Here is a 26,670-nt window from a genome sequence, read left to right on the forward strand (position 1 = left end):
AGGAACAAAGATTTCATTGGAAGAAATCAGCGTTGTGGTGGTTTCCTGTGGCTCGGTGAGGAGAGACTGAGAATGAGGCGAAACGCGGCTCGGCAAACCACACTCCCCTCTCACGCAAGCGCATGCTCTACTAACTACCGGTCAACAGCCGGCGCTGCTGCTGGCTCGGGGACTGGCACCTCGCTAGAGGTCTGCCCAAGCGCCCGGCTCCGCAATGAGGGAAGAGGCGAGGCACGTCGACGCCCTATTGGGTCTAAGGGGTCCCTCCGATTTGGGCAATGGATCCTATGGGGCACCAAGGGTCTCCTGGCATCACAGGGTACTGCGTGGGGGCCCGCAGTGGCTTACAAAAGGGATACGTCTGCCGGAAGTCTTTCACGAGATATTTAAAGGCCATAAATAATATTATTTCATAGTTAGAGCGACTTTTCCATTCGGTGTGGCTTTCTAGAGTACCACGACAAGAACCATCTCCTACCGTCGCGCTTACTTAAGTGTCTTTGATCACGTAAAACGCTCAGATGTTGACTAACTTAACTGCCCGAAGCGCGCCCTCGCAGCCGCGGAGGATTGTGGGGGGCAATATGCAAAAGAGCTGGACCACCACACACGGTCCCGCCCCCAGGCGCGGCCAGGCTAGGGGGCGGGAGCCGCCTCCCTCCGGCCGCCGGCATCCCAGCGTTCCCCACCGGCGCAGGGGGACCGCTCTTGCCGGCGCAGCGACTCGCTGGCGTCAGCAGGCTGCGGAGGCGGAAGATGGCGGCGGCGGCCTGGCGGCCGTGAGTATCGCGGCGGCGGCGAGGGCGGCTGATGGCGGCCGGGAGGCGCCCTTGGGGACCCGCGGGCCATTAGAGCGCGACGCTGGGCGGCATGTCGGAGCACGCAGCGCCCGGGGCCCCGGGGCCTGGGCCCAACGGTGGTGGCGGTGGCGGCGGCCCGGCCCCCGCACGCGGGCCCCGCACCCCCAACCTCAACCCCAACCCACTCATCAACGTGCGCGACCGGCTCTTCCACGCTCTCTTCTTCAAGATGGCTGTGACCTACTCGCGGCTCTTCCCGCCCGCTTTCCGCCGTCTCTTCGAGTTCTTCGTGTTGCTCAAGGTGACCGCGGCTCCGACCCCTGACCCTTGACCCCAGCGGCCGGACCCTCTTCCTAGGCCTGCGACCTCTGACCCCGATACTGTCCAGGACAGCGAAACCCTCCCACCCAGAGGTCTAGATCCCGCCCCTTCCCTTGGGGATCCTCACCTTAAGCGTGCCACCCCAGCCCCTGATCCCCTATTTGAGACTTCACCCTGGGAAGGCCCAGTCTCACTGCTTGGGTGGCCCCTTAGCCTGACTCCAGGAACTCACTCCCAACTCCCCAGGTTGCACGCTACCTCTGGTGACCCACGTCGGTGAGGCCTGGAGCCTGGCTCTGACTTGTCCGGGACCTCCTCCTGTCCTGTGTCCCCTGACCATGCTCCCTGGGATCCTCACCCGGGGAGAACCCCCGCACTTCCCGGGCCTGTCCTGCCCCAGATTGCCAATCCTGGGCTTCCCCATTCCAGAGTCACTTTGACCCCCTCAGAACACACCCTGGGGCCACCCACCGGCACAGGAAGTACCACCTCCTTTCCCAAGTCTTTCTTCTGCTCCCCCTGTCTTCAATACTCACTTACTCCCCCACCAGTACCCCACTGCACCTTTACTTTCTCGGAACTTCATGGGGATATGTGACCTAGCTAAGGTCAACTTGCCAGGGTTAGTGGCAAAGTCACAGCAAGTGCTGCTACTCAGGAACCTCCTTCCCACCCTCCCTTGGGTGGCACAGAGGTTTCAGCCATGAGTGTGGCTTAGGAAGGACCTGCGTTGGCCTGGGTCCTTCCAAGAAGGGGCGTCACTCAGGTGTGGGTCCAGACAAGGAGCTGGCCAGACGAGTGCCAGGGTTCTGGGTTCCTGAGCAGAAGGGGCGCCCCAGTTTCTGACTGAAACTTCTGAGGAAAGGGAGAAGCAGCCGTTTAGTTTCCCGTCAGAGTGCTGCTGGGGAGGGACTGGGGTGTGGATACTGCCAGGCGAACTTCAGGTCTGTCTGCAGAAAGGGGGCTGATGCTGGCAGTAGAGGCGCTTGGGTTGGCAACCAGCCCCAGGGCCTAGAGAGCTGGGCAGAGAGGGCTGAGGAGAGCGGCTGCGGGGTCAGCCGTCTCGCTGCTTCCTGTCACCTCTGTGGGTCTCTGGTCCCCCTGGACTTCACAACTCTCACCACCAGCTTGGTGGTCCACAGACACCATGTTGGGGAGAAGGGCTGGGGTGCAGACTGGCCTGTGGGAGGCTCGTCTGGCCACACTGCTTCGCCCGGTAGCCTCCTCCCCTGGCAGAGGCCCCAGCTGTATTCTTGTTTCTGCATCTGTCTGCTGAGACCTGAATGCCTGGGGGCGACAATGTCTGTCTGCTGAGATCTCAGTGATACTGTAATTTCTGTCTTCCTGAGGCACTGGCTGCAAGTGAAGGAAACAGTTCACATTTGCCCAAAAGGGATCTTGGAGCTCATGAAATTGGGGAGCCTGTAGTGGGCTCCTACAGCTTCAGGCATGGCTGGATCCAGGCATGCAACAGTGCTCTCTGAGGCGGGGCTTCTCCCCATCTCTCTCAGGTCACAGCCACTGTGGTTGGGCCAACTTTGAGTGGGTGACTTTGCCCAGGCCACAGAACATACTCCAAAGGGGGACCAGGTGGTCCACCGCTGGTGTTGGTACCACCCTTCAGGGCTCATGGCAGGGCATGGAATGGTGGGCGGTCTGGTGGCCCCGCTAGTGGCTGTATGGCCATGCTCACCACCCCCCTGAGCACCAGTGTCCCCATCATAGGGCAGGGAGGAGCTTTGTGCTCTGGTCTGTGATCCAGGCTTTTCCAAGCTGTAGTTCTGGACCACACATTCAGCTAGTCCTGGAGAGTGGGAATTTGGTGTGGGAGCGTGTGGGCGTAGTCGGAGGCTGTGCTGGCCCAGCTGAGGGCTCACCCCAGTCTGGCTGAGCAGCCACTGGGGATGCTGGCTCCCTTACACCCATCTTTCCTGGGGAGGCAGGTGCCACATTGGGCCAGCTGGGCCCTTTCCCCAAGGGTGGGGCAGTGGATGGGATACACAGATGTGATGCCCTGGACTTGGCCTATTGTCTGGGAGGGTGACACTCAGCCATATGGGGCCCTATGAGAAATAAGACCATCAGATAGTGAGGTGGGCTCTTGAGGAGGAGGGTGTCCCTAAGTAGACCCACGTGGAGGGCCCTTTAGACATTCGTCTAGCCAGGTAGAAGGAGCTGTTGGTGACATAGGGCAGAGTCCTTGCTTGGCAGTTCTAACATCAGGATGCTGGTTCTCTGTGGGGGGCCATCCTGCACACTGTGGGGTGCTGAGCAGCATCCCTGGCCCCACCCCCTGGATGCCAGGAGCACCCCCAGTGTGACAACCACAGATATCCCCAGTCCAGGGACAGAACCACCTGGGTGAGACCCCTGCTATTCCGAATTTACCAATGAGGAGACCAGGTGGAGTGAGCTGGCCCAGCCCACTAGGGTTGGCTGTGTCCCTGTAGTTCCAGCTGGCCCTGCCAAGGGGAGGGGTTCAGGGGGCACCTGGCGGGCAAGGGCAGCTGTTCTTAGCTGGTGAGGTCAGGGGCACTCAGGCCAAGGCAGAGCGTAAGGTAGCTGGGCAGCACCAGGCTGGGCCTCCCAGGGCGGGAGCAGTTGGCTGATGGGCTGATGGTGCCATGTTCTCTGCCTGGTTCCGTCAGGTAGCCTCTCCTAGTGGGGGGTGGGGGCGGTCTCATCCTGGCTCACGCAGGGCAGGGCAGTCAGGGCCTTAGACCAGTGATACCCTCAGGTCCCAGGTTGCTGGGAGGGGCCAGTGTGGGCTCAGGGCTTAGGGACATCAGCGCCCTGGGGTCCTCTTTTTTCCCCCTGAAGCTCAGGCCTTGCTGACCGCCCTCATCCCCAGGCCCTGTTCGTGCTCTTCGTGCTGGCCTATATCCACATTGTCTTCTCCCGCTCGCCCATCAACTGCCTGGAGCACGTGCGTGACCAGTGGCCGCGTGAGGGCGTCCTGCGCGTGGAGGTGCAGCCGAACTCCAGCCGCGCACCCGTCTTCCTGCAGTTCTGTGCCGGTGGCCGCAGCAGCTTCCCCAGCCTGGCCGCAGCGCCCGGCCTGGAGCTGGAAGAGGAGGACGAGGAGGAGGAGGAGCTGACCATGGAGATGTTTGGCAACCGCTCCATCCAGGTGAGCTGGCCATGAGCAGGAGCATGTTACTCCTGGGGAAGTTAGGGACCTCAGCCAACCCTGCGGCTCCTGTTGGGGTGGGACAGGGTGCTGTGCTAGGCAGACTGTCACCTGAAAGTGAGTGGCCTCGTTTTGGAGGTGCCAGATGGTCCCGGGAGGCTTTGGGCTGAGAGCTCTGGCGGTCCTAGGTGGGGCGGGTGTGTGGGGCCCCACAGCCTGTTGGGAGGGACATGCTCGTACAGTCAGAGGCAGGGGTCCCGTGGGTGAGGGGCCAATGTAGGCGGGCTGCAGGCAGCTCAGTTCCATTGATCCTTTTGTTCCTGGACCCAAGGCCCCGCCCCCAGCTTCCGGGTATAGACCCTCACCTGGAGACCACCAGGAGCTTGGTGTTGGGTGGGGGTTTTTGGCGGGATGCGGGTAAGAGGTCCTCCAGCCCTAGATGGGGAAGATGTTCGGCATAGGCTGGGAGGTTACAGTGGCTGGGGACAGAGTGCATCTCCTAGGCAGCAGGAGAGGGGCCTCCATGCCAGGTCCCCTGGTACTGTGGACGCACAGGTGCCTTGCTTCCTACTGCCCTACAGTTTGAGCTGGACATCGAGCCCAAGGTGTTCAAGCCACCTGATGCCCCCGAGGCCCTGAATGACAGCCAGGAGTTCCCCTTCCCTGAGACACCCTCTAAAGGTACGTGCTGCTGAGGTGTCAGATGAAGTCACCTGGGGAGTCATGCCACTGGCCAGAGGGGCCGAGTAGCGCTGGCCAGGGAGAATGACCACTCCAAGCTTCTATTTCCCCATCTGTCAGCAGCATGTGAGGCTGAGGGAGAGCTCCCAGGTCATGGTCCCCTCCCTCCCCCCCTCCCTTACCCCCCGCCCCCGCCAGGACCCTCCTCTGTGAATGTGGTAGGAGGGTTTGGCCAGGGCTCCGCTGGCTGACCGGTGGTGCCCACCCACAGCGTGGCCGCAGGACGAATACATCGTGGAGTACTCGCTGGAGTACGGCTTCCTGCGCCTGTCCCAGGCCACACGGCAGCGACTCAGCATCCCGGTCATGGTGGTCACCCTGGGTGAGTCCCCCGAGAGAGGCCTGGGCAGGGGTAACCCAGAAGCACATGAGAGCAGGTCTGGGGGCCATCGCTCCATCAGCAGGACGCTGTCTCCAGGCCCTGTCTCTCGGGGCCTTACGGTCACAGCACTGCTCGGGGGGGAGTGGCAGGCTGCTGGGGGCCTTGCAGGCTCACCCCATCACATGCGTTCTGCTTGCAGACCCCACACGGGACCAGTGCTTCGGAGACCGCTTCAGTCGCCTGTTGCTGGCTGAGTTCCTGGGCTATGATGACATCCTCATGTCCAGTGTGAAGGGCCTGGCTGAAAATGAGGAGAACAAGGGTGTGGCTGGGACCAGGATGGGTGGGGGGTCCAGTGGGCGGACAGCTGTGCTCACGGCCCCCCTGCACAGGCTTCCTGCGGAATGTGGTGTCCGGTGAGCACTACCGCTTCGTGAGCATGTGGATGGCCCGCACATCCTACCTGGCTGCCTTTGTCATCATGGTCATTTTTGTGAGTGCCACGAGGTTGGGCTGGGCCGGGCTGGGCTGGGCAGAGGGCATGGGGCATCAGGTGGGCAGGCCTCCCGCCCCCGGGCCTCATGCTGCCTCGCTTGCAGACCCTGAGTGTGTCCATGCTGCTCCGCTACTCCCACCACCAGATCTTTGTCTTCATTGGTGAGTCTCCCCAGCAGCCTGCGGGTGGGGCCGGCCCTGCCCCCAGGGGCGCCTCACGCGGTCTGCCCGCCCGCCGTCCTCTGCCCGCAGTGGACCTGCTGCAGATGCTGGAGATGAACATGGCCATCGCCTTCCCCGCGGCACCCCTGCTGACCGTCATCCTGGCCCTCGTGGGTGAGGACCCCTGCCTGCCCTCCTGCCTCCCCGCCCCGCCCCCACTCCCACTGTCCTGCCAGGGCCCCAACTGCCAGCCTCCCACAGGGATGGAGGCCATCATGTCAGAGTTCTTCAATGACACCACCACCGCCTTCTACATCATCCTCATCGTGTGGCTGGCTGACCAGTATGATGCTATTTGCTGCCACACCAACACCAGCAAGAGACACTGGCTGCGGTGAGTGCCACAGGGGTCCAGGCGGGGCAGGGTGGGGTGTGGGCGGGCAGTGCCTCACTGTGTCCCTCACAGGTTCTTCTACCTGTACCACTTCGCCTTCTATGCCTACCACTACCGCTTCAATGGTCAGTACAGCAGCCTGGCCCTGGTCACCTCCTGGCTCTTCATCCAGGTGAGGGGCCCCGCCTGCCCCGCGGTGTGGCCTGGTGGGGCCTGGCACTGGGCAGGGCCTGACCTGTGCCTGTCTCGCCCCCAGCATTCCATGATCTACTTCTTCCACCACTACGAGCTGCCGGCCATCCTGCAGCAGATCCGAATCCAGGAGATGCTGCTGCAAACACCACCGCTGGGCCCAGGCACCCCCACGGCGCTGCCTGACGACCTCAACAACAACGGGGGCACCCTGGCTACTGCCCCTGACCCTGCTGGCCAGCCCCCTGCCCTGGGCCCTGGCTCGGCAGGTGTTGGTGGGGTCCCTGCGCCCGTGGCCGAGGCACCCAGCTCTCTCGTGGCTGCAGCAGCCTCTGTGGCTGCAGCAGCCAGTGGGGACCTGGGTTGGATGGCGGAGACAGCCGCCATCATCACAGACGCCTCCTTCTTGTCCGGCCTGAGCGCCTCCCTCCTGGAGCGGCGGGCAGCTGGCCCCCTGAGTCCAGGTGGGGGGCTCCCTCGGGATCCCCAGGCCCCCCTGGACAGTGCCCTCCCAAACGATTCCTCAGCACCTGACACAGCCCCTCTGGCTGCCGGGGTGAGTGGGCCCAGCCCTGAGTCCATGACCCCAGCAGATTCGCCCTCGGAGGCCGGCTCCTGAGTCCTTGGCAGCTGAGCACCTCAGTCCCTGGCTCTCCAGGCTGGCTGGGCGTGACCTGGCTGGGGACCTTGGAGGATCAGGGAGGCAGTCACCGGTGTCTCTGGGACTGCCCAGCTTGCGTTGTGGTGTTGGGGTCCATCTGGTTTGCTCAGGGGTGGGCTCCTCTTCCCTGGGCTTGTGCCTGCCTGTAGCCTATCCCTGCCACGTTTATAGTGGGCCCCCTCAGCCTGCACATTGAGGCAGGCCGTTGAATCGGGGCAGGAGGTGGGGGCGGGGACTCCATGGAAGGTTCTGGAAGGGGCTGGTGAAAGGTCTGGAACGAGGTGTACTTAGGGGCAGAGCCTGGCAGGTCTCTGAGCCAGGTGAACACGGGTGGGGGTTGGCTGCTCGGCTGGTGCTCGTCGTGCACAGTGCCTTTTCCACGGCCCGTGCCCCCCCCCCCCGTGTGTGTGTGTGTGTGTGTGTGTGTGTGTGTGTGTGTGCGCGCGCGCGCCAGGGCTGGGGTCCAGGGAGGGCAGGGCTGGTGCCTCTGGCAGAGGGATGCCAACGGTGAAGGCAGTAGCGGGGTAGCGCTAGGGGCCAGCCGTGCTGGGGCGGGAGAGCGGCCAAACCAAGTGACTCCGTGAGGACTGCGGAGCGCTCATTCCGTTCTGTTTAATTGCAGTGTACGAAATTGTGTTTGTATATAGAATAAACTTGACAGCGCCCGGCCAGCGTTTGCGCGTGCGCCGAAGACTGGGACTCTGCGCAGGCTCCGGGTGCGGGGGTCAGTCCGTGGGCGGGGCGGGTTGGGGCGTCACCACCTCCCACCCGCTCTGCAGGTGGAGGCGTCACGGGGCGGTCCCAGGCGCTTCCGCGTAGGCCTGGAGCAGGCGAAGCGGTCGGTCGCGGGCGCCGCCCCGGAGTTGGGTCAGGAGCTTCTCGCGTCGCAGCAGCGCCTGGCGCAGCCGCTTCCGTGCGCCTGCGATGTGCTCTTCCAGCTCCTTCAGCTCGCCGGGGCGAGGGGCGCCCGTGGGCAGCGCGGCGGGGGGCCAGCCATCAGAGCAGAGCCAAACGGGGCCTTCGGCCGGCCCGGCCCCCTCCGCATCCTTGCCCGCAGCGGCCAGGGCTGGCTCCAGCAGGAAGCGCACGCGACGCTGCTTCACTACGGCCCGGCGTACCCGTGTCCATTCCCCCGTGCCCTCGGGGGTGACTGGCATGTCCTGCTGCTGCTCCTCCGGACCCCTGGGGACGGAGGATGGATAAGGCTGGACCAGTGTTCCCCGAGGAACGGGCAGCCGCGCCCTACCCACGGCCCCGCCCTGCCCCTTGAGATGAAGGTTCCTGAGGAGGTCCCAGGCGGTGGGAGGCCTTGACAGAGCAGTCCGGCCCTGGGGGAGGTAGGGACTGAGGAGTAAAGTGGCCGGCCTGGGCGGTGGAAGCGACTCCGTGGTCTTTTACCTCCGTTCCGGCCCGTCCGGTGGCTCCGAGTTGAGGGCGCGGTGTATTCTCTGCGAGCCAGACAGAGGGTGGGTCGGGTCGGTTCGTGTCGGGAGGCTGCCCGTGCCTACCCATCCTGTGCCGGCCCCTCACCTGGCTGGTGTGCAGCCAATACTGCAGTCTGTTGCCCCTTCGGATGCGTGGCAGCGCCAGGCGGTAGAAGACATGCTCGCCCAGCAAGCTGAGCAGTGCGCTGCCTAGGCCCAGGCAGAGCAGCACAAAGAGACCCGAGAAATGGTAGATGCCCATCTGGAGGGTCTGGGGTGGGCAGAACACAGGCACAAGCCCTTCATGATCATGACAGACCCTCGGGGAGCCCTGGCCTGGGGAGGAAAGGGTGGGCCAGAGACGGGGACCTGGGGCTGTGCAGCTGGATTGGAAAGTTAGGGCTTCGTGTTATGGAGCAAGGTCTCATGGAGGAGAGGGCACTGGAGCAGGAGGATGAATAGGAGTGCACAAAAGCAAATACTACATGTCTTGGTAATTAGGGGTTTGGCCACCTCAGTGGAGGCCCAAGCAGGCTGAGAGCCCCCACACCTACTCCCACCCTGTGTTCCGGGCCCTGCCCCACCTCTGTGACGGCGAACACCCGCTTCCCACAAGGCACCATCTTGTACCACTTGTCATGCAGCACGTCGATGAAACCGGACGACTTGTAGCGGCTGATGAACTCGGACAGGTTGGATGTGAGTGGTGAGTTCTGCGGGAGTCCAATGCCGTAGCCTGAAGGAGGACGGGAGTCTGGTTGGGACCAGCCAGATACAGTCCTGGGGGAACTGTACCCACCTTGTGCCATTAGTGGCTCTCCGCTGCCCCAGGATCACTGGGTCCAGGCGGCCCCTCACCTTCGATGGCGAAGGGTTTGCCCACCGTCAGCAATTTGCAGTCGGCGTCAATGGAGACCTCGTAGTCCAGGAGCGACTTGTCCATGATGAAGGCGTTGAGTTTGGGAGGGTCGCTCCTGCAGGGTTAGGGGAGGGGGTAAGCATCCGGCTAGGGTTGGGGGTTCGCCCCGGCGCCCCGCCCCCCGCCCCGGCCTCACGTGAGCATGGCGACGCCGTGGGGCGTGGTGGGCGCACTGTGGCGCCGCATGTGCGCGTGCATCTCTGGGAAGCTCTTTTTGATGTAGGCCTCCGCACTGCTCTCCCACACGGTGCCGAAGCGGAAGCCTTGGGACGGGTGGTGCAGCTGCGGGCCAGCGACTGGTCAGCCCTAGGCCGCCCCTGTGCCCCCACCCAACTCTGCTCTGGCCCCCCCGCCCCTGTGCCCCCACCCAACTCTGCTCTGGCCCCCCCAACCCGGGCCCAGGACGCTTAACCAGCGTCGCCACTCCACGAGGCTGACGTGGGGCCGGGTCATTCTCTGTGGGGGGCCGTCCTGCGCACTTCTGGGCCCCCCACCCTTGCAATGTCAGGAGCACCCCCAGTGTGACAACCACAAATGTCACCAGACATGGCCCATGTCCCCTGGGGACACACTTGTTCTAAGAACCCAAACGTCCATCTCCACTCACTCCTGGCCTTGAAGTGCAGACCTCTGCCTCCCACCACCTCCACAGCTCCCCTTGCGGTCACACAGGAGCCCCAAGCTCGCCACATCCAAAACCCCCTCCCCATCTGCCTCCTAGGTCTTCCCACCCCAGTCAGGACAAATCGTTCTTCCTCCTCTCTCCCTCATCACCAGATCTCGCCCTGCAAATCCTGTAGGCTCCGCTCACCTTCAGAACACCCAGAACCAGGCACCGCCAATCCCTCACAGCCCCAAGGTCCCATCACACATTCCACTAGCCTTCCTGGCCCAGCGAGTTCCCTCCCCCTGGTCTCCAAGCGGCTGAGGATCTGTGCAAACTCCTACTCAATGAATGCGTGACTGCTCCCACGGGGCTATCGCACCACCAAAAGCCACAGGAGCTGGATTGAGCCTCTAGAGCAGTGGCATTTAGAACTTGCCGATGATAAAAACACTCTACCTGTGCTGTTCTCTGTGGCTGTTGAGCACTTGCATTTAACTAACTTGATTTTAAAATTAGCCACACCTGGTGAGTGGCTAGCACATCCCACAGCAGCGTCTAGGTTTTATTATGGGTTTATAGAGGGCATGTGGTGGGACAGGCAAGGTCCTGCCCTAGGACCTTTCTTTAGATGGACTGTGCCCTTGCCTCTCTGATGTGTACATAAAAGTCCCTCAAATGTCACCCCCTCCTAGAGGAATTCCTGAGCCCTATTTCAGGAAATGTCCCTCCCAGCACTCTTGTGTTCCCATTGTGCCTTATTTTTGTCCCTGTGTGTTATCACTGTCTCACATACCAACTGTTTTGCTTATCTATCTTGAGTCTTGCCACAGCCAATTCCCCCCAGGGATGGGGATCTTCACGTTTTGTCCCAACTAGGTCCCCAGTGCCTGGCACACCCTAGGTGCTCAATAAATGTTTGAGGGAGTGGATGGCCGCATGCGGCTGGATGTTGGACCCAACAGTGGGTGTGAGCGACCTCCCAGCTCTGGCCCCGCCCCTGCGGCTGCCCACCTTGGGATCGTGGATCCCCGACAGCTCCTCGAAAGTCTTGTCCCCCACCATGACGGCGGCCAAGTTGGCTGTGTAGCTGGACAGCACGAGCAGGCAGAAGATGGCCCACAGGTTCATGAGCAGACGCCCCGTGGGGCACTTGGGTGTCTTGCTGGACACGGTGCGTCCAAACAGGATGGCGTAGCAGAGGTTGAGGGCTGAGGAGTAAGAGAAGACAGTGCCGCGGTTCCGGCCGCGGGGAGTGAGGCCGTAGGGGCTGCGCCACTCGTAGAGCGTGAGGAAGAGCGCGGTGAGGTGCAGGGCTGCGAAGACACCCAGCCACATGGACCAGTGCAGCGGCCACATAAAGGCGCCAATAGGTGACGCTGTGTCACGTGCGCGCACCATGATACCCAGGCTGGTGGAGAAGAAGGGGCTGCTGAAGTCCACTACCTGCGAGCGCGCCGAATTGATGCTGAAGCTGGTGACCGCCATGTGTGCCCTGCCAGCCAGCAGGTCGCCCACCAGCCCGGTCCAGCGGCCGTCCCGCAGGGCGCCGTACTTGCCATCGCCCACGATGTACAGCTCGAAGTCAAAGGGCGTGTCCTCCGCCAGGCGCTCCAGGAGGTCTATGCAGTAGCCATAGCAACACTTGCGCAGGTCGCGGGGCACCGAGCCATTGGCCAGCGCAGCGAAAAGGGCGTCCAGGGTGGCCGAGTCGTTGGTGCCAGGGGCCAGGCACAGCTGCCCCGCCGGGCACTGCCCGTCCTCATCTGGCTCTCGGGCAAACACGAATGGGTGCTCCACCAGCGTCACTACGCGCAGCTTGGGCCGGGCCTGGACGCCCAGTGGGGGCGGAGGCCGCGCAGCTGCGCCCCTGGGCTCCAGCTCCAGCCTCCCGTCCCGCCAGCTGCCCAGCGTGGCCCAGGCCGGGGTGCCCAGCGGATCCTGAAGCAGACTCCACACCCGGAAGTGCCGGGACATGTGCACCTGGGAGGAGCTGGTCACCCACACTGGCCCCGTGCGGCCCTGGAAGGATGTGTTGCCCAGGAACCTGGCAGGAGATGGCGGGCAGGCAGGTGTCAGGCAGCGGGAGCCCGCCCAGCAAAGCTCAGACCCCGCTACTCCATACTCTCAGCACACATCCCGACCACAGTGGACGCTGTTGCGTCCTTCCCACACTAGATCCCCTTCCCAGGCTCTGCTCCCACCAAGACAGGAACAAAGCTGCCATTTTGTGAGGGCCACAATGCCTGGAACACAAGTGCCCAATAATGTTGCCCGGGGCAGAGGCGGCTCCATGTGGGGGCTGCACACCCTTCCCAAGCAGGGTCCTCTCTCACCGTGCCAAGAAGCGGCGGGAGGACTTGGGCCCAGCTGGCTGCAGGTCGTTGCAGTTGACTGTGGTGGGAAGGAGGGTGCGCTCCGGCTGTACACGGGCTGCACTGCCCAGCGCCTGTGTCACCAGCTCTACCGCATCGTGGATGGCAGCCTCCAGTGGGGGTCGAGCCACCTCGCCCAGTGCCAGCAGCCCAGGTGGCAGGCCCTCGGTGGGCAGTGCCTCAGCAGGCAGTGGTGTGCCCAGCAGCCAACGGGGCCCAGGGGGCACGGCCTTCAGCACCTGCTGGGCTGGGGCCACATGACAGCCAAGGAGCACAGCTGCTGGTACCGGGCCTGAGCCCCCCACTGGCGCCCCAAGCGGGGCCAGACGGGCCTGCAACCCTATATTGCGCATGTCCGGCCTGCTCAGGTCCAGCACGAGCTTTGGGGCCCGGCCAGCCCGGCTTGTCCAGAGGGCCACCAGGCCATCAGGGTCCCGCACACGGCAGAGGGCCAGGCCAATGTCCTCCCAGGCATGTGCCCGCAGCACAGACACCAGCACGTCAAGCAGCATCTCTAGGGGGCTGGCCCAGTCCAGTTGTAGGTGGAACGGGTTCTGGGAAGGGGGTGGTCACAGTCAGGGCTGGCAACCTCCATGTCCCACCACCCCTTTCCCACCCACATTGGTAGTTGTTCAATAAACAGATGTTACCTTGATAACTGGATCTTGTGCCTGCCTCCTTCCAGCCCACTCCTGCTCTAAGCCCTTTTGTGACTCTCCACAGCCACAAGCACAAATCCCAGCCTCCCTGGCCTAACATTCAGGGCCTTCTCTTGTTTCTCTGGCCACCCTGGTAGCACTTTGAGGCTTTAGGCACGTGCCATTCCCCATCTGGAATACCTTCTTCCTTCTATGCCAGCCAACTCCTACACATTCTTCAAAACCCAGCCCCATTGCCCCCGCTCTGTTTAGACAACCCCATCCCCCACGCAGAACCCTGGCTCCCACTTTGGACTCCCCAGCCTTGAGTCCCTCACTCACCGCAGTCCTGAACCCACCCAGCCCTCCCACCTAGGGAGCCCCTGGAGGGCCCAGGACTGGGGCTCCCTGTCTACAAACTGACTGATGCCCTCATGCTCAGAACTAAGCCAGAGTGCTTCCTCTTAGAATCCTTCCCCTCCTACATATCACTCCAGGCAAGCCAAGGGCTGAGGTGCCCAGTAGCCCCCAGAAAGTTTTCCTGGATTTGCTCGGCCTGTGAAGGACGAGAGAGCTTTGCCTGACATCGGAGGTGGTGGGGTGTTGCCGGCATAGGGACAGGACGCCCAGTGCTGGGGGACAGTTCCTGGGCGGTCAAGCGAGTCCCCACAAAAGCCCCAGTTCCAACTGCAGGGACCCAGTTCTTGGAGGCGAAAAGCAGAGGGTACCACAAGCCTGGATTTGGGTCTTGCATATCTCCCACCTTGAGGAAGCAGGGGGTCCCCAGCGGGTCTCAGCACAGGGACTGCAGGGTCAATGGGACCCTGGCCTCCTCCAGGGTCAGGGACTCCCCTCCCTGAAGAGAAGGGAGGCCTGAAGGGGGTGGGTTTGGAGGGAGGGAGTCTGCTACCAGCCCCCATGTCCCCGTGTTGGGCCCCTCCCTGCTGGCCCTGGGAGGAGGGGTGTCTTTCCTTGGGTCACAACAGGGTCTCCAGGGCCCTGCCAATCATCCTTCTCTCCTTTTCCCATTTTATATTTTCGTCCCAAATCCGGGTCTAAGGTGGGGGTGGAATCTAGAAGAGAAAATCAACTCCAAGGAGTTGTAGAGGATGGAGAAGGCTGGAGGGCTTTGGAATGACTAAGTGACTGGTGACTCAAGAAGGGCAACCCCGGGAGCGCGAACAAGGAACCCCGCTTCCTCTTCGTAGCCCCGCGGTCCTGCCTGGTGGGAACCAGGAGGCTCCCTCAGATCTGGAAGGGCCGCGCACAACGAGGGGGATGGGTCCTGGGGGCAAAGGTGACAGGGACATCAGTGGCGAGACTCCACCACCAAGGCCCAGGGAAGGGGTATGCACGGGAGTTCCATGCCCCAAGGGGGCATCCTGTGTGTTCGGCCATCGGGCGTTCCAGAACCGCGTGGGTCCAGGGCTTCAGGTCCCCGCGCTCCTGGGCCTCCGTCATCCAGACTCCCGGGCATCCCCGGGACTCCTGCATCCGCCGTCCAGAAGTTCGGGTCCCGAGCTCCCCAGGGATTCTGGTCAGGGACCCCCACTGCCCGCGTCTCAGGACCTCCCTCATCCGCACCCCGGGTTCCCATGCGTCCTGACGCCCAGCGTCGCGCCTACCGGGGTGCCAAGCGGCGCGCGCGCCTCCCGCCGGAGCACGCTGAGCACGGGGGTCTCAGTGACGGCTGCCAGGAAGTGCAGCTGCAGCAGCTCGGGCCGCGCCTCGGGGAAGGCGAGCACCGCCACCACGCCCGGCTCCGCCAGCGTCTGGCACAGGCCGCGGGCCAGCGAGGCGGGATCGCGAGCCGGGGGTGCGGCGGCCACCAGCTCCAGACTCAGGTTGTACGGCATCCGCGGCGCCAGGGCAGCCCGGGCCAGGGCGGCGCGGGCGCGGGCGCGGGCGGTGGTCGTGCGGGGCAGAAGGACGCCCAGGCGCACGGAGCCCCCCAAGCGCGCAAGGACGCCGCACGGCTGCGGGTGGCCCCCGGCGGGCCCGGGACCCAGCGTCAGCGCCAGGGCGAACCACAGCGTTCGCACAAACTCCATCCCAAAGTTGCCGGCAGGAGCTGCGGGACGGAACTGCTGGTACCACGCTCTGGGGGCGGGATCCCCGCCGACCCAGGCCACTCCCTTCCCCGCCCCCGCGGGCTGGAGCACCCCTCCATGCCCAGTTCCGCCGACCTGCTCCCGCCCTCACTCCCTCCCAACCCCCCAATCACAGGGACCCACTAGGGAGGAGTGGGACCCACTACCCAGGGCCGGGAAACGGAGGCTCAGACGGCCAGGAAGCGCGGGGGCGGGACATAACCATTGCTCTTCCCCACTGTGCCAGCGAAATTATCTCCACATTCTACAAATGAAGAAGCCGAGGCTCGACACCAAGGAGACAATTTGGTCAAAAATTGTCCCTACACAGCCATTTTACTCCAGGACACCCCCTCCTGCCTGGGAATGTGGCCCATTGTTCAGTCAGAAACACTGCAACCCAAGAGCGTTCAGGACTTGTCTCCATGGTCACACAGCAGCCCCTCACCTTCAGTTAGAAATGTCTACCCATACCAACCCATCTGTGTGTGCTCCAACATCGTGTGCACTCTGGGGAAACCGAGGCAAGTGTATCTGATGGGAACCTAAAGGATAGATCTCCTGCCTTCTAGCTGTTGGCAGGGAACTTGGACTAGAGAACTCCTCTTCAGCCTTCAAGACCCAGTGCCAAGTGCCCTTGCTCTGATAAACATTCCTTGCTTGCCGCCCTAAAAGATGTAGAGCGTCCCCCCCCCACACACACACATCTAAGCTTCCCCTGCCTATGGTAACGTCATCTTTTTGCTTTCTTACTTACTGGACATCACTCCCACTCAACTCTGGGAGGGCAAGGGTGGATCCAGCTTGTTAACTCCTCTGCAGGGCTTGCATAGGAGGAACTCTGCAATTGATTGTTGCTTGAGTAACTGTTCAGACGAAGACACTTGATTACATCATCCTCCACTGCTCAAGAACCTTCCATAGTTCCCTGCTGTCTGCTAATCCCCAAGCCTTCCGGTGTTCTCTGGGACTCCCATCAAACGACCTGGGGTCCCTGTGGCCCTGGCATACAGCAGGTGCTCAATAAACATGGGCAGAATCAGGGCCAGCAGCACCCTGCATGGAATTCTCACCACGTCCTCCCTGGGGTGGGTGTGGGGCTAAGACAGAAAACACATCTTCCAGACACCTTTAGGGTGCAGAGCAGCTGCCCAGGCACAGAACGTTCCAGCTCTAACGAATAATCTATACTTGTTTTTTTTTTCCACACAAACACATTCCCTTTTGGAGCCAGTGTTAGGGGGCAGGGAAAACACTCCATTAAATGAATAAAAATGCCAAGTGCCAGCCAGCATTAGGGACAGAAGTTTGTGAGCACTGCAATGAGGACTGGGTGGCTGGGTTCCAGGTGACAGGGAACGCCTCAGCCAGTCATCCCAGCATAGGGAAAGTCCCCAAGGATCCCAGGTTTTGGGACCCTCCCTGCCTGAGGCCACCATCATGCCAGGGGGTACCACTAGTGCTGGGTGAGGTACGGGTTCTAATGTCCTCAGGGACCACGTTGGCCTCATCCCACCCTGGGGTACATGACATGAGCCCTCAGAAAAAGGGACCCGTCCTGGGTAGGGTCCTCACCCTCATCCCACCCCCAGCAGAGACTCAGATGGTCAATCGACAAACAATGGCCTTCTGTGTCTGGCTTCTCACTGAGCATGCCCTCAAGGTCCATCCACGGTACAGCAGGTGTCAGAACGTCCTTCCTTTTCAAGACGGTCTGGATGAACCAAGTTTATCCGTCCACCCATGGGTGGACAATTGGCTTGCTCCCACATTTTGGCTGTTGTGCATACACTGCTGTGAACACAGGTGTGTAATCTTTAAGTCCCTGCTTTGTCCTTTTGGGTGTCCACCCACCCAGAAGTGAGACTGCTGGGTCACATGGCGATTGTTTCATTTTTTGAAGAACTGCCAGACTATGTCACAGTGGCTGCCAACCAGCTGTGTGTGAGGGTCCACTTTCTTCACCTCCTCTGACACTTGTTTTCTTTGCAGGTGTGAGGTGCCATCTCATTGTGGTTTACACAGAAATTGCCAGCACACAGTAGTCCCGTGAGGATCAGGGACTGTCAGCATCTCCCCTCTGGCAGTGACGCCCAGTATTTGGGGCTAAATTGTACAAAGCAGCACATACAACTCTTCTAGACCAGAGTGCTAAGAGCACCACTTCCTGTGCGCTGCTTGTGTCGCACGTCAGCTAGGCACAAGCTCCCCAAAGCTCCTTGCAGGCCCAGGACGGGGGACACCCCCTTTTAGAGATAAAGAAACTGAGTCTCAGAGCCAAACACGGCTCATCTGAGGCCACATGGTGATTTCAGGCAGGACAGGGATGAAGTCAGCGGGCTGCGCCCTCACGGCCACGTGTTGTCTGCAAGGAGCGTGGTGGGCTGGCTGACCTCCGAGCCCTCCGTCGTGGCCTGCAGAGGGAGGAAGGGTGACCTTCCAGGCCCGCACTGGACAAGCAGTGGGGACAGTGTGGACGTGGAAGCCATGTGCATGTTGATGCTTCCCCCACACCCCAAAGCTGTGGGGCAGCACCCCATCTCCCTTGCCCAGAGCACCCCAGCAGCTGAGGGTCCAGCATGCTGTTCGGGGGCGGGGGGGGGAAGGCTCTGTTCCTGGGAACCTGTTGGGAAACAGCCACCCCCAGGGAAAGATCCAGACCCAGGGGAGGCCGCGGGACGGAGCTCAGGATCATGGCGACCTGCAAACTTGGGCTGGGACTGACGAGACACTCAGGCAGCAGCCCCCGTCCAGAACTAGCCCCACATCTGCTTCCCCAGCAGAGGGGGAGGGGCACATGTGGATGGGCAGGGGTGCCCTCACCACGGACAGGGCCCAGGTGTCAGGCCCTGGCAGGTAAGGTGCCCCTTGGGGAGCACGACCCCATCCAGAAGCTCCCCCATGTCCTGGACTCTGTAAATCGACCTCCAAGCACCCAGTTTTGTTGATTGTTGGCCACAGACCCCGCTGCATGTGAGAGAGACGTGGCCCCCATCAACCAGCAGGCCCCTTCACTTGGCATGGACAGCACAGCCCCAGGTACCATCGTGTCTGAGCCCCCTGGAGACAGGTACAGAGGATAGAGCCCCGGGAAGGATGATACATATTAGCCTAAAAGCATGAACTCGGCGCTAGCTGCTGGCTCGAGGCTGCAGTTATTACAGCGCCCACTAAATCACACAGGTTTTCTGGATCATTAAGTAGGGCTGTCAGTGGGGGAGTAGCTTTCTGGAAGATTCTGAGGGCAGCCTTAGGGCTGATGCGTCTGGGCTGGGCTCCAGGTGCTGACTGGCAGCTGGCAGTGTCTCCAGGGTAGGGGAGGCGTCTAGCCGCCTTCAGGCCCTTGCCACTGAGGAGAACATTGTGGTCAAGTGGACCAGGTGTGTGTCCCTCCAGGGGACTTCGGCCCAGAAATGGCCGTCAGCCCAGAGCCCCTGACTTGATCCAAGTGGAGGGGACCCTTGGTGGCCATCAGGACAGGGCCACCCCTGGCTACCTCAGCCTGCCGATGAGGCCCCCCCTCCAGGCCCCTCCCATGGAGGGCAGCCCGGCCTGTGCTGTGGTGCAAAGGTGCTGTGTGACAGGCGAGTGTGTGGAAAGTCTACGTACCCCAGCTTCCACACACTGGACGTTTAACAGTCGGGCTCTGACAGCCCCTGCCTCAAGGGTCCTGGAGCCCAGTCTGGGACCTGGGACAGCCCTCGGCACACATGGAGGCCCAAGGAGGACAAGCTTTTAGGTCTTTTGTTAAAAACAGAGCACCAATATGACACAACAGACACCAGTGGTCAACACTCAGACAGAAGGATCCCTCACAAGGGTAACAATCCAAACGTGAGTGGGCGGACGACGGGCTCGGGTGGGCGGCTGGTCCCGGGGAGGATCCACTGGGTCAGCTGACCAGACAGCTGGAGTGGGACAGGCGGGATCGCGGCTTGGCCCAGAGGCCCCAGGCAACGGGTGGGGGTCCCGGTACCCGCACTCACTTGGCTGGCCGGGTGATGATGCGGGTGGAGAAATCGAAGAGATCTCGGTTGATCTTGCGCAAATTCCGCACCTCATCCTCCAGCTCTGTCACACGAATCCGCAGCTGGTCCTGGCCACCCAGCACGCTCTGGGGAGGGGCAGGGGCTCAGAGGGGAAGGGACTTGGACACGCGCACAAAGGAGGGGGTTCTCCTCCCCAATAAACAGCCCCTCCCCACCTCCCTCCGGATGCTGCCCTAGCGGCCTGGGCCCTGCCCCCTGCCCCCCTCTATGGCCCCATCTATCAACCCCGCCCACCACTCCCCCAAACCCACCCCTCACTGCCGGCCCCGCCCACCTTTTCCATCGTGCTGCACATCACCGCATGCAGTTGGTCCAACCGCTCCAAGTAGCTGGGCTCTGAGCCCTGCAACGAAGGGACTGCGTCAGTGACCTGGGGGCTCACCCACGCCACTCACATCACCCCAATGGTGAGGAAGGTGTCACGCTGACGCCTGCTCACAGGCGGGAAGACTAAGGCTCTGAGAAAGGGTCACCAGGTGCCTGGCTGGGGGTGACTTCTCTGTGGAGCCCACAGCTTCAACCCCACATCCAGCAGGAAGCAACGTGCAGCCTCCTCAGATCTGCTTCCTGCTGCAGAACCTGTACCCCACAAGGCTCAGGGGACAGCGATACTCAAGTACTCAAGGCCACACCACAGGCATGGGACTGGGGTCAGGCCTTGGGGGACGTGCAGAAAGCAGGATCCAGAAGGCTCCAGAGGATGACCAGATGGTACGTGGGCAGAGCCCAGTGAGATGGACAGATGCTGCTGCAGCAGGGGGGGCTGCCCGAGGGGCCTGGGCACCCCTGTGGGGCATGTGTGATTCCAGGGCATGGAAACAGGGCAGGAACACAGACCGGCCTAGCCCCGGCTGAAGACAGGCAGGCGGGCCACCCCTGGAGGGGAACAAGGTGGGTCCCAGGGGCGTGAGCGCCATCTACTGCCCTGCTGGAGAAGGCACTGGACACACACTGCCTCTGGGCATGCTTGCTGGGGAGTGCTGTGAGCCGCTTCCACTCTGGAAGGTTCTGGTGCTTTCTGAGGTCAGGGGGGGGGCCACTAGGCTGGGCTCAGCCACATGGTCAGAGGGACCTTCTCACTGAGGGCGTTATGTGGAGGGCCTTCGTGGGTGTCTGAACAAAAACTCTGGCCAGGAAGCAGACTCAGAGGGAATGCACACTGCAGAGGCCCAAGGCAGGGACACCTGCTGTGGGACCTACCTGCTGGTGGAGGCCCAGGCGCAGGGCGAGGGCCCCACGGTGCTGCTCGTCCCCATGCTCGGCACCCAGCAGGTGCTTGTTGAAGTGCGGCAGGGGCAGGCTGGGCCTGAAGTCGGAGCTTAGCATGCTGAGCGGGGCCAGCATGATGGAGGCGTTGGTTACCGGGCCTGCAGTGGGGTGGACGGCTGCTCAGGAGGCCACAGCTCCCGCCACTCCTCACACCTACCCCCTGTCCAGGAGTGGCCCAACCCCTTTCCTCTGCCTGGTGCCGCCTCCCAGCACCTGGCCCGCTGGCTGTGGACACGTAGCTTCACGACCTCTCGCTCTCCTGTCCTCATTCCTGAGCCCCCGGTCTTCCCCAGCCCCACCTTTGAAGGTCATCGTCCTGATGCACTGCTTGCTCTGGACGTCCCAGAGGCGCACAGTCTCATCATGTGAGCCAGAGAGCAGCACACTGCCGTCAGTGGACACAGACAGGCAGGTCACCTGGTTCCTGAGGATACAGGCCCGAGAAATGGTGTTGCAAATGACACCTCACACCAGGAGAAAGAGAACAGGGCCCCTTTCCTGCTCCCCATCCAGTCCCCGCACCTGTGGCCTTTGAAGACCTTCCCGCTGTCCTGTTCCGGCTGGAAGCTTTTCTCTCTCTGCCCAGGCTGCAGAGGCCAAGGAGCCAGTGACCAGAGGGACACTGTGGCACCTCAGCCCCAGGGGAGCCAGGGTACTGAGGGTGATAGGCCAGGGCGGAGCCCGCTGGGCACAAGGACCCGGACACAGGCAGGATGGACGGTCCCAGAGCCTTTGGAGGATGGACCCTGGGTATCCCGCCACCCCCTAAGCCTCCAACCATGAACCCAAGCACCTGTCACTCACCCAGGTGCAGAGGTCAACCTGGAAGATGGAGCCATCGCTGCCCCCACAGAACATGTGATGCTCAGCCAGGTCCATGGTTACAGCCATGACGCTCACGTCAAAAAGCACTGAGAGCAGCAACTCGCCAGAGGAGATCTCCCACAGCTGGAGGCGGGCGGGGTGTGGGATGGGCACTCCATGATACCAGGGTCCCAGTGGGGCGGGGGTGCTGGTCTGAGAGCTGGACAGCCCTGAGTGAGAGACCCTGGATCCCATGGGACCTCGGACGGGAGCTGTCACCCCGCGGCTTCTTGGGGTTGGGAGACTTAGCTTCCCTGAGACACAGATCGGTTCTTGTGCCCAGGACCCCTTGCCACTACCTGCTTTAGCTGCTGACAGCTGTGTGTTCTGCCCTCCACCTCCCAACAGACAAAGACCCAAGGGCTGCGTGCCCTCAAATCCCTGAGGTTTAGCCAGGGAGCTGCTGGGCGCAGGCTGCCAAGTGGGAATTTCCGAGCCAACACGGGCCTGGACTGTCCACCCTCTGGATGTCCTTGAGGCTGGAAGCATCAAGGGATTAAGAGCTGCCTGGAGCCACCAGCCTGGGGGGAGCAGGTGATTCACCACCTCACGTCAGCCAAGAACCCGCCAGCCACCTGGCCTCAGCTACAGATCCACTGGGGGGGAGGGTGGTTCCTACCTTCACTGTCTGGTCCAGTGAGGCAGTGGCGACCCGGGCCAGGGGCCCCCCAAAGCCGCAGTGCAAGTCTGTGATGGGGAGGGTATGGCGGGACCAGATGTGCCGGGGGACCGGGGTCCTGGAGGGGTCCACCTGCAGCACACTGCGGGAGGAGTAGACTCAGGGGAGAGGCTCCCTGCCCTCTCTGCTGAGGCCTCACTGGCCAGAGGCTGCAGACCAGGTGCTCCACAGCCGGGCGTGGGCCGTGAGGGTTGGGATGCTACCTGCACAGGCTCCACACCAGCACCAGGCAGTCCTTGCCCCCCGAGAGGAAGTAGCTGCTGTCTCCTGTGAACCGCAGGCAGGAGACATCCTGATAGTGACGGCTCAGGATGACAAGGAGGTTCCCCGTGGAGACCTGGGGAAGGGGGCACATCGGATCAGGGCAGGAAATGGGCCACAGCACCTGGCCCCTCAGCTGCCAGGTCACCGGGGAGCATGAGTCTGCCCTGTTCACTGCACCAGGGTTTGGATCACCCAAGGAACCCCACCCAGCACAGGGTGAGAGATTGTGTGACTGCTGTCCCCAGGTAAGGCAGGGGCAAGTAATAAGGCTATGAGGGAACAGGTCCCTAGGAGCAGCTGCACCCAGGACAAGCAAGAGGGCGGCTCCCAATGGTGATTCTGTCACAGCAGGAAGTCACAGTCTTCTGGGCTGGCTGTGAGGGGCTTCAAAGGCAGGTCTGGCAGGAGGGACTAGGGGTGGGGACGTCTCTTGCTGTGAAACCTAGGAGAGGGGCGTCCCAAGACCAGCAGGAAACGAAGAAGTTCGATCTATGGAAGGCGGAGGAGCCCAGTGGCAGTGAGGTGAGCCTATCACACGACACATGGCAAGGGCCACGGCATGAGGGTAGGATAGCACAGATGCTGTTGTGAATGGAAGTGTGTTCCCCAAATAACTACGTTCACGTCCTAACTCCTGGATCTTGAGACCTTAATTGAATACAGAGGCTTTGCAGGTATAATCAGTTCAAGTGAGGTCACACAAAAGCAGGGTGGCCCTAACTCCAACAACCAGTATCCTCAGAAGAGGGGAACTTGGATACAGATGCACAACTGCTTACCCCACAGCCCCCACCCTAAGGATTTCCAGCCTCCCCCACCTACTCAGCTGGGGGACAGGCCAACAGTGGCAGCTTATGGGAGCCAGGGCGGCTGGCTGAAAGCCCTGGGCCTGGGCTCCTGCTTCTGGTTGGCCGTGTTGGATACCCCCTCGGGGCACAGCTCATACTGGTCAGAAATTCTCCAAGGATAGGTGAGCCAGGGCCACACAGCAACCCCCACCCGCCAAGACATGCCCTAAGTGTCCCTCATCATGGAGGGGCAACCCCCTAAAATGTCCCCCATCAGGCCATGGGGCACTGCTTTCTACCATGTCCCCTGCTCCAAGCTGGCAGAGACCGGAACAAGACTTTCTCCCATGATGGGCAAACTGTGAGGGGCAACTATGGCCCGAGCAACTGCTTCCTAGTTTCAGAATCAGGACGAAGGTCTGAAGGCCCCAGGGCGAAATGAGGAAGCCCTTCCCATCTCTGTGGTCCTTCGATTGTTCACAGAGAACTCAATTCTCTCAGTATAACTCTGGGAGAGGTGCCCAAGCTGTTTTGCAGGTGCAGACAAGGTCAGGCAGGGAACACAACATGGTGACACCCACCTTCTGGCCACAGATCCTGACTGACTGCACAGGAGGCTCCCCTCAAACATACCTGACTATTGGTAACAACACCATCGGTGGTCTAATAACCCAGTGGCCCAGAGGTCAAACCCCACAACCTCGGCTCTGTGCTCTGCTTACCTCCCACAGGTATGTGCTTTCTGCAATGCCCGCCAGCACATAGAGGCCGTTGGGCGACGTGGTTAGACAGGTGACAGGCCCGGGGCACATGATCTTCTGCTGGAGCTGGTCCTACAGGGACATAAGAAGCCTCTGAGCTTCATGCAGAACTCAGGAGCAGGGGGCAGTGAGGAGAGTGGGAGGGGGAGCCCAGGCAGCTGGTAAGTCCAAGAACGCCAGAAAGAGGAGCGGAAACAGGGATGGTTTGAGCAAATCCACAGTTCAGCAAAGAAGCACTACGTTCCAGCCGAGGCTTTGCAGGCTGGAGGTGGGAGGTTTGAGGATCCTCGAATAAAACCAGGACGGTACTCCATCTGGGTGGGGGGGGCCAGAGGGTCCCTCTGGGCATGGGGATGGGCAAGGCCCAGAGGGTCCAGGAGGGGCATCGGGGCTGGAGAGCACAAAGACCAATCGGCTGGTTCCCCAATGCTGCCTTCCTAAGGTCCCACCTACGACCACGACCTTAAGCCTTAGTTTCCAAAACTCTAAAATGGGAAAACTTTACGAATGGTCTGTGGACCGCACCAGACAAAGCCAGGGACCAGTTTACCCCAAGGAATGTCAGCTAGTACAAAAGGGGAAGCGAGCAGCTGCAAGGGTTGCATTTTGTGGTTGCTTTAACAGGAAACACCGTGGACCCTGATGAGGAAGGGTAGTATCTTCTGGGGGAGCATAAATGCAAGAGGTTCCCGGGCTACCCTTTCAAGGGGGTTCCCCAGGCCTCATACCCTCTCTCTCCAAGTTGACGAGAACCACGGAACCTCAACTGCAAACTCTTCTTTTAAATTTCCGCCCATTCGTGCACAGATCCCCTAAAGGTCTCCTCACCTCCCCAACCCTTCATGTACTCCAGCACCGCTGCCTCAGAGACCCGCCCCTCAGCCCCTCCAAGCCGCAGTCCTCAACTCTGCGCGTGCTTCTCAACGGATCCCACCCGCCCCGGGGCGCGCGCCTCCCTCCACTGAAAAGACCCCAGACCCGTGCATGCGCAGAGCACCCTAAATGAGCCGCATCCCCGACACACACACACATCCAGTTCAGTGCAGCCCCCACCAACAGCAGTCTAGGGAGCCCCGCGCCACCCCCCGCCCCGCCAACGGAACCCGGGCCCGCGCCGCCGCACCTTCCGCTGCAGCTCCCAGGCGCTGATGTAGTTCTTGCCCAGCTGCGCCGCCAGCAGGTACTCGCCATTGAGCAGCGCCAGGCCGCGGGGCCCAGCCTGGCCGCCGCGGTACGTGAGCAGGTTGGCGCCCGAGTGCAGCTCCCACACAACGCAGCTCCACAGCTGGGCGGACGAGTCTGTACACACGGCCACCTCCATGGGCGCCGCCATCTTCCTCCCCCACCGCCCCGGACGTGCGTCATCACCAGCGAGACGCAAGCGACGGCACCGCGCAGGCTAGAGCGGCACCCACGTTGCCCCGCCCCCGGCGGCTGGCCAGCCAGTGCGTGCTTACGTGCGTCGGGGGGCGGGCTTCCCTGTGAATTGGCATTTCTATCTCCGCTCGGCTGAGAATCAAGGCGCGGTGGCACCGCCTGGTTAGAGATCGTGGAAGGAACCCTCTTTCAAAACTAGATGGAGAAATCTAGGCCCAGGGTCTCCTGCGAGCAGTTAGTAGCTTTAGAGCCTGGAAATCTGGCTTGACCATTTCCGCTGGGAGCTTTGGGCCAAGTGACTCAACCTCTCGGATTTTCTTTTTTATAATGAGCAAATGATAAAGTACCGATCTCACAGGCCCAAATGGGACAGTGTACGTAAAGCACAGACTACATATCTGACATAACATACCTAGCTGGCACTCAACACATGTAATTAAATTGGTTTTCACGGATCCACCGTCTGCCTCCCCCTGGACCTCTTTTCTTTGGGGGCCACAAAAATCTACGTTTTTATTTCAGGAATTTGGTGCAGCCCAAGCAAGTAGGGAGCACCTAACCTCAGGTTAACAGCTGCCACATCTTAAAACAGCGTATTTTAAAATACGGAATTAGTTGACAATCTTTGAAAAGGGACAAATCACTTAAAAGTCGAGACCTCCAGCTCGGGAGATTTGGCTGTCCGAGGCGGTGTATCCACAAGCAACACTGGGGGTGCTGGACCCAGGGTGCTTGCAACAGGGCCCAGAACCTGGTGCCCAAGCCGCTGGAACGGGCGCCCAGAGCGTGGGGAACCACAGCCCCACCCCGGCCACCAGGTGGCAGGCTTGAACCACCGACCGGATGGTCGAGGTTGGGCCGCGCCCAAGCTCCCGCCCACCGCGCCGCAGTTCAACAGTTATAGGGAGGGAGGAGCGTCGCGGGGGACCGCCGTGGTTTGGGGGTCTGGAGGAAGGGCTTCGCACAGGAGGTGTCGCTTGAGCGAGGAGCAAGCAATTTGAAAAGAAAGATGGGCAGAGGTAGTGCCAAGGCCCTGAGGCCCCCTGGATGGGGGGCTGGGCCATGCAAGGCCTTGTGTGCAGTGGGGAGCCTGGATTGAATTTTATCCTGTGGTGGGGGGCACATAGGAAACTGAAAGACTTTTGTAAATTGAGAAGAGCTGGGTGTTGCAACCCCCCTGCTAAATGGGGAAACTGAGGCAGGGACCACCTAGTCCAAAGACAAGTTGGAACTAGAATCAGCTGCTCCTGATTTCGATCTTCAGGACCAGCTGATGCCCCCAGGTTCCTTAAATATTGTTATTAAAGTGCAAAGAAGAGAAATAAGACACCTTGAATGCTAATTTACACTT

General features: G+C 61.5%; 3 protein-coding genes across 7 annotated transcripts; 1 reads left to right on the forward strand and 2 right to left on the reverse strand.

Annotated features, from left to right (window-relative positions):
- Positions 1-657: 657 nt before the first annotated feature.
- On the forward strand, positions 658-7,883 carry TMEM259 (transmembrane protein 259). 3 transcript variants are annotated; one of them, XM_033133689.1, is made up of 11 exons: positions 658-1,101; positions 3,973-4,251; positions 4,833-4,932; positions 5,204-5,314; positions 5,514-5,636; positions 5,707-5,807; positions 5,914-5,971; positions 6,062-6,145; positions 6,233-6,365; positions 6,501-6,537; positions 6,622-7,883. In XM_033133689.1, the coding sequence occupies exons 1-11, from the start codon at positions 871-873 to the stop codon at positions 7,174-7,176; spliced, it is 1,812 nt and encodes a 603-aa protein (XP_032989580.1). In that variant the 5' UTR covers positions 658-870; the 3' UTR covers positions 7,177-7,883. The 3 variants fall into 3 exon arrangements, with proteins under 3 accessions (XP_032989580.1, XP_032989579.1, XP_032989578.1); XM_033133688.1 differs by having other exon boundaries at positions 660-1,101; positions 6,065-6,145; positions 6,438-6,537; XM_033133687.1 differs by having other exon boundaries at positions 747-1,101; positions 6,438-6,537.
- GRIN3B (glutamate ionotropic receptor NMDA type subunit 3B) lies at positions 7,815-15,229 on the reverse strand. The gene is made up of 9 exons (XM_033133686.1): positions 14,804-15,229; positions 12,502-13,094; positions 11,180-12,212; positions 9,698-9,843; positions 9,501-9,616; positions 9,227-9,378; positions 8,749-8,913; positions 8,617-8,666; positions 7,815-8,400 (listed from the first exon to the last, which is right to left on the reverse strand). The coding sequence occupies exons 1-9, from the start codon at positions 15,227-15,229 to the stop codon at positions 8,007-8,009; spliced, it is 3,075 nt and encodes a 1,024-aa protein (XP_032989577.1). The 3' UTR covers positions 7,815-8,006.
- A 364-nt stretch (positions 15,230-15,593) lies between these two features.
- Positions 15,594-25,303, reverse strand: WDR18 (WD repeat domain 18). 3 transcript variants are annotated; one of them, XM_033133690.1, is made up of 11 exons: positions 25,066-25,303; positions 23,904-24,014; positions 22,333-22,466; positions 22,070-22,211; positions 21,391-21,534; positions 21,109-21,173; positions 20,886-21,010; positions 20,518-20,684; positions 19,592-19,660; positions 19,255-19,382; positions 15,594-17,682 (listed from the first exon to the last, which is right to left on the reverse strand). In XM_033133690.1, exons 1-11 carry the CDS (start codon positions 25,273-25,275, stop codon positions 17,601-17,603), a joined length of 1,377 nt encoding a protein of 458 aa, XP_032989581.1. In that variant the 5' UTR covers positions 25,276-25,303; the 3' UTR covers positions 15,594-17,600. The 3 variants fall into 3 exon arrangements, with proteins under 3 accessions (XP_032989581.1, XP_032989582.1, XP_032989583.1); XM_033133691.1 differs by lacking the exon at positions 15,594-17,682 and adding an exon at positions 18,995-19,176; XM_033133692.1 differs by lacking the exon at positions 15,594-17,682 and having other exon boundaries at positions 18,995-19,382; positions 25,066-25,279.
- Positions 25,304-26,670: the final 1,367 nt, after the last annotated feature.

The sequence above is a fragment of the Rhinolophus ferrumequinum genome, chromosome 18 (genome assembly GCF_004115265.2).
Source record: "Rhinolophus ferrumequinum isolate MPI-CBG mRhiFer1 chromosome 18, mRhiFer1_v1.p, whole genome shotgun sequence".
NCBI classification, from domain to species: domain Eukaryota; kingdom Metazoa; phylum Chordata; class Mammalia; order Chiroptera; family Rhinolophidae; genus Rhinolophus; species Rhinolophus ferrumequinum.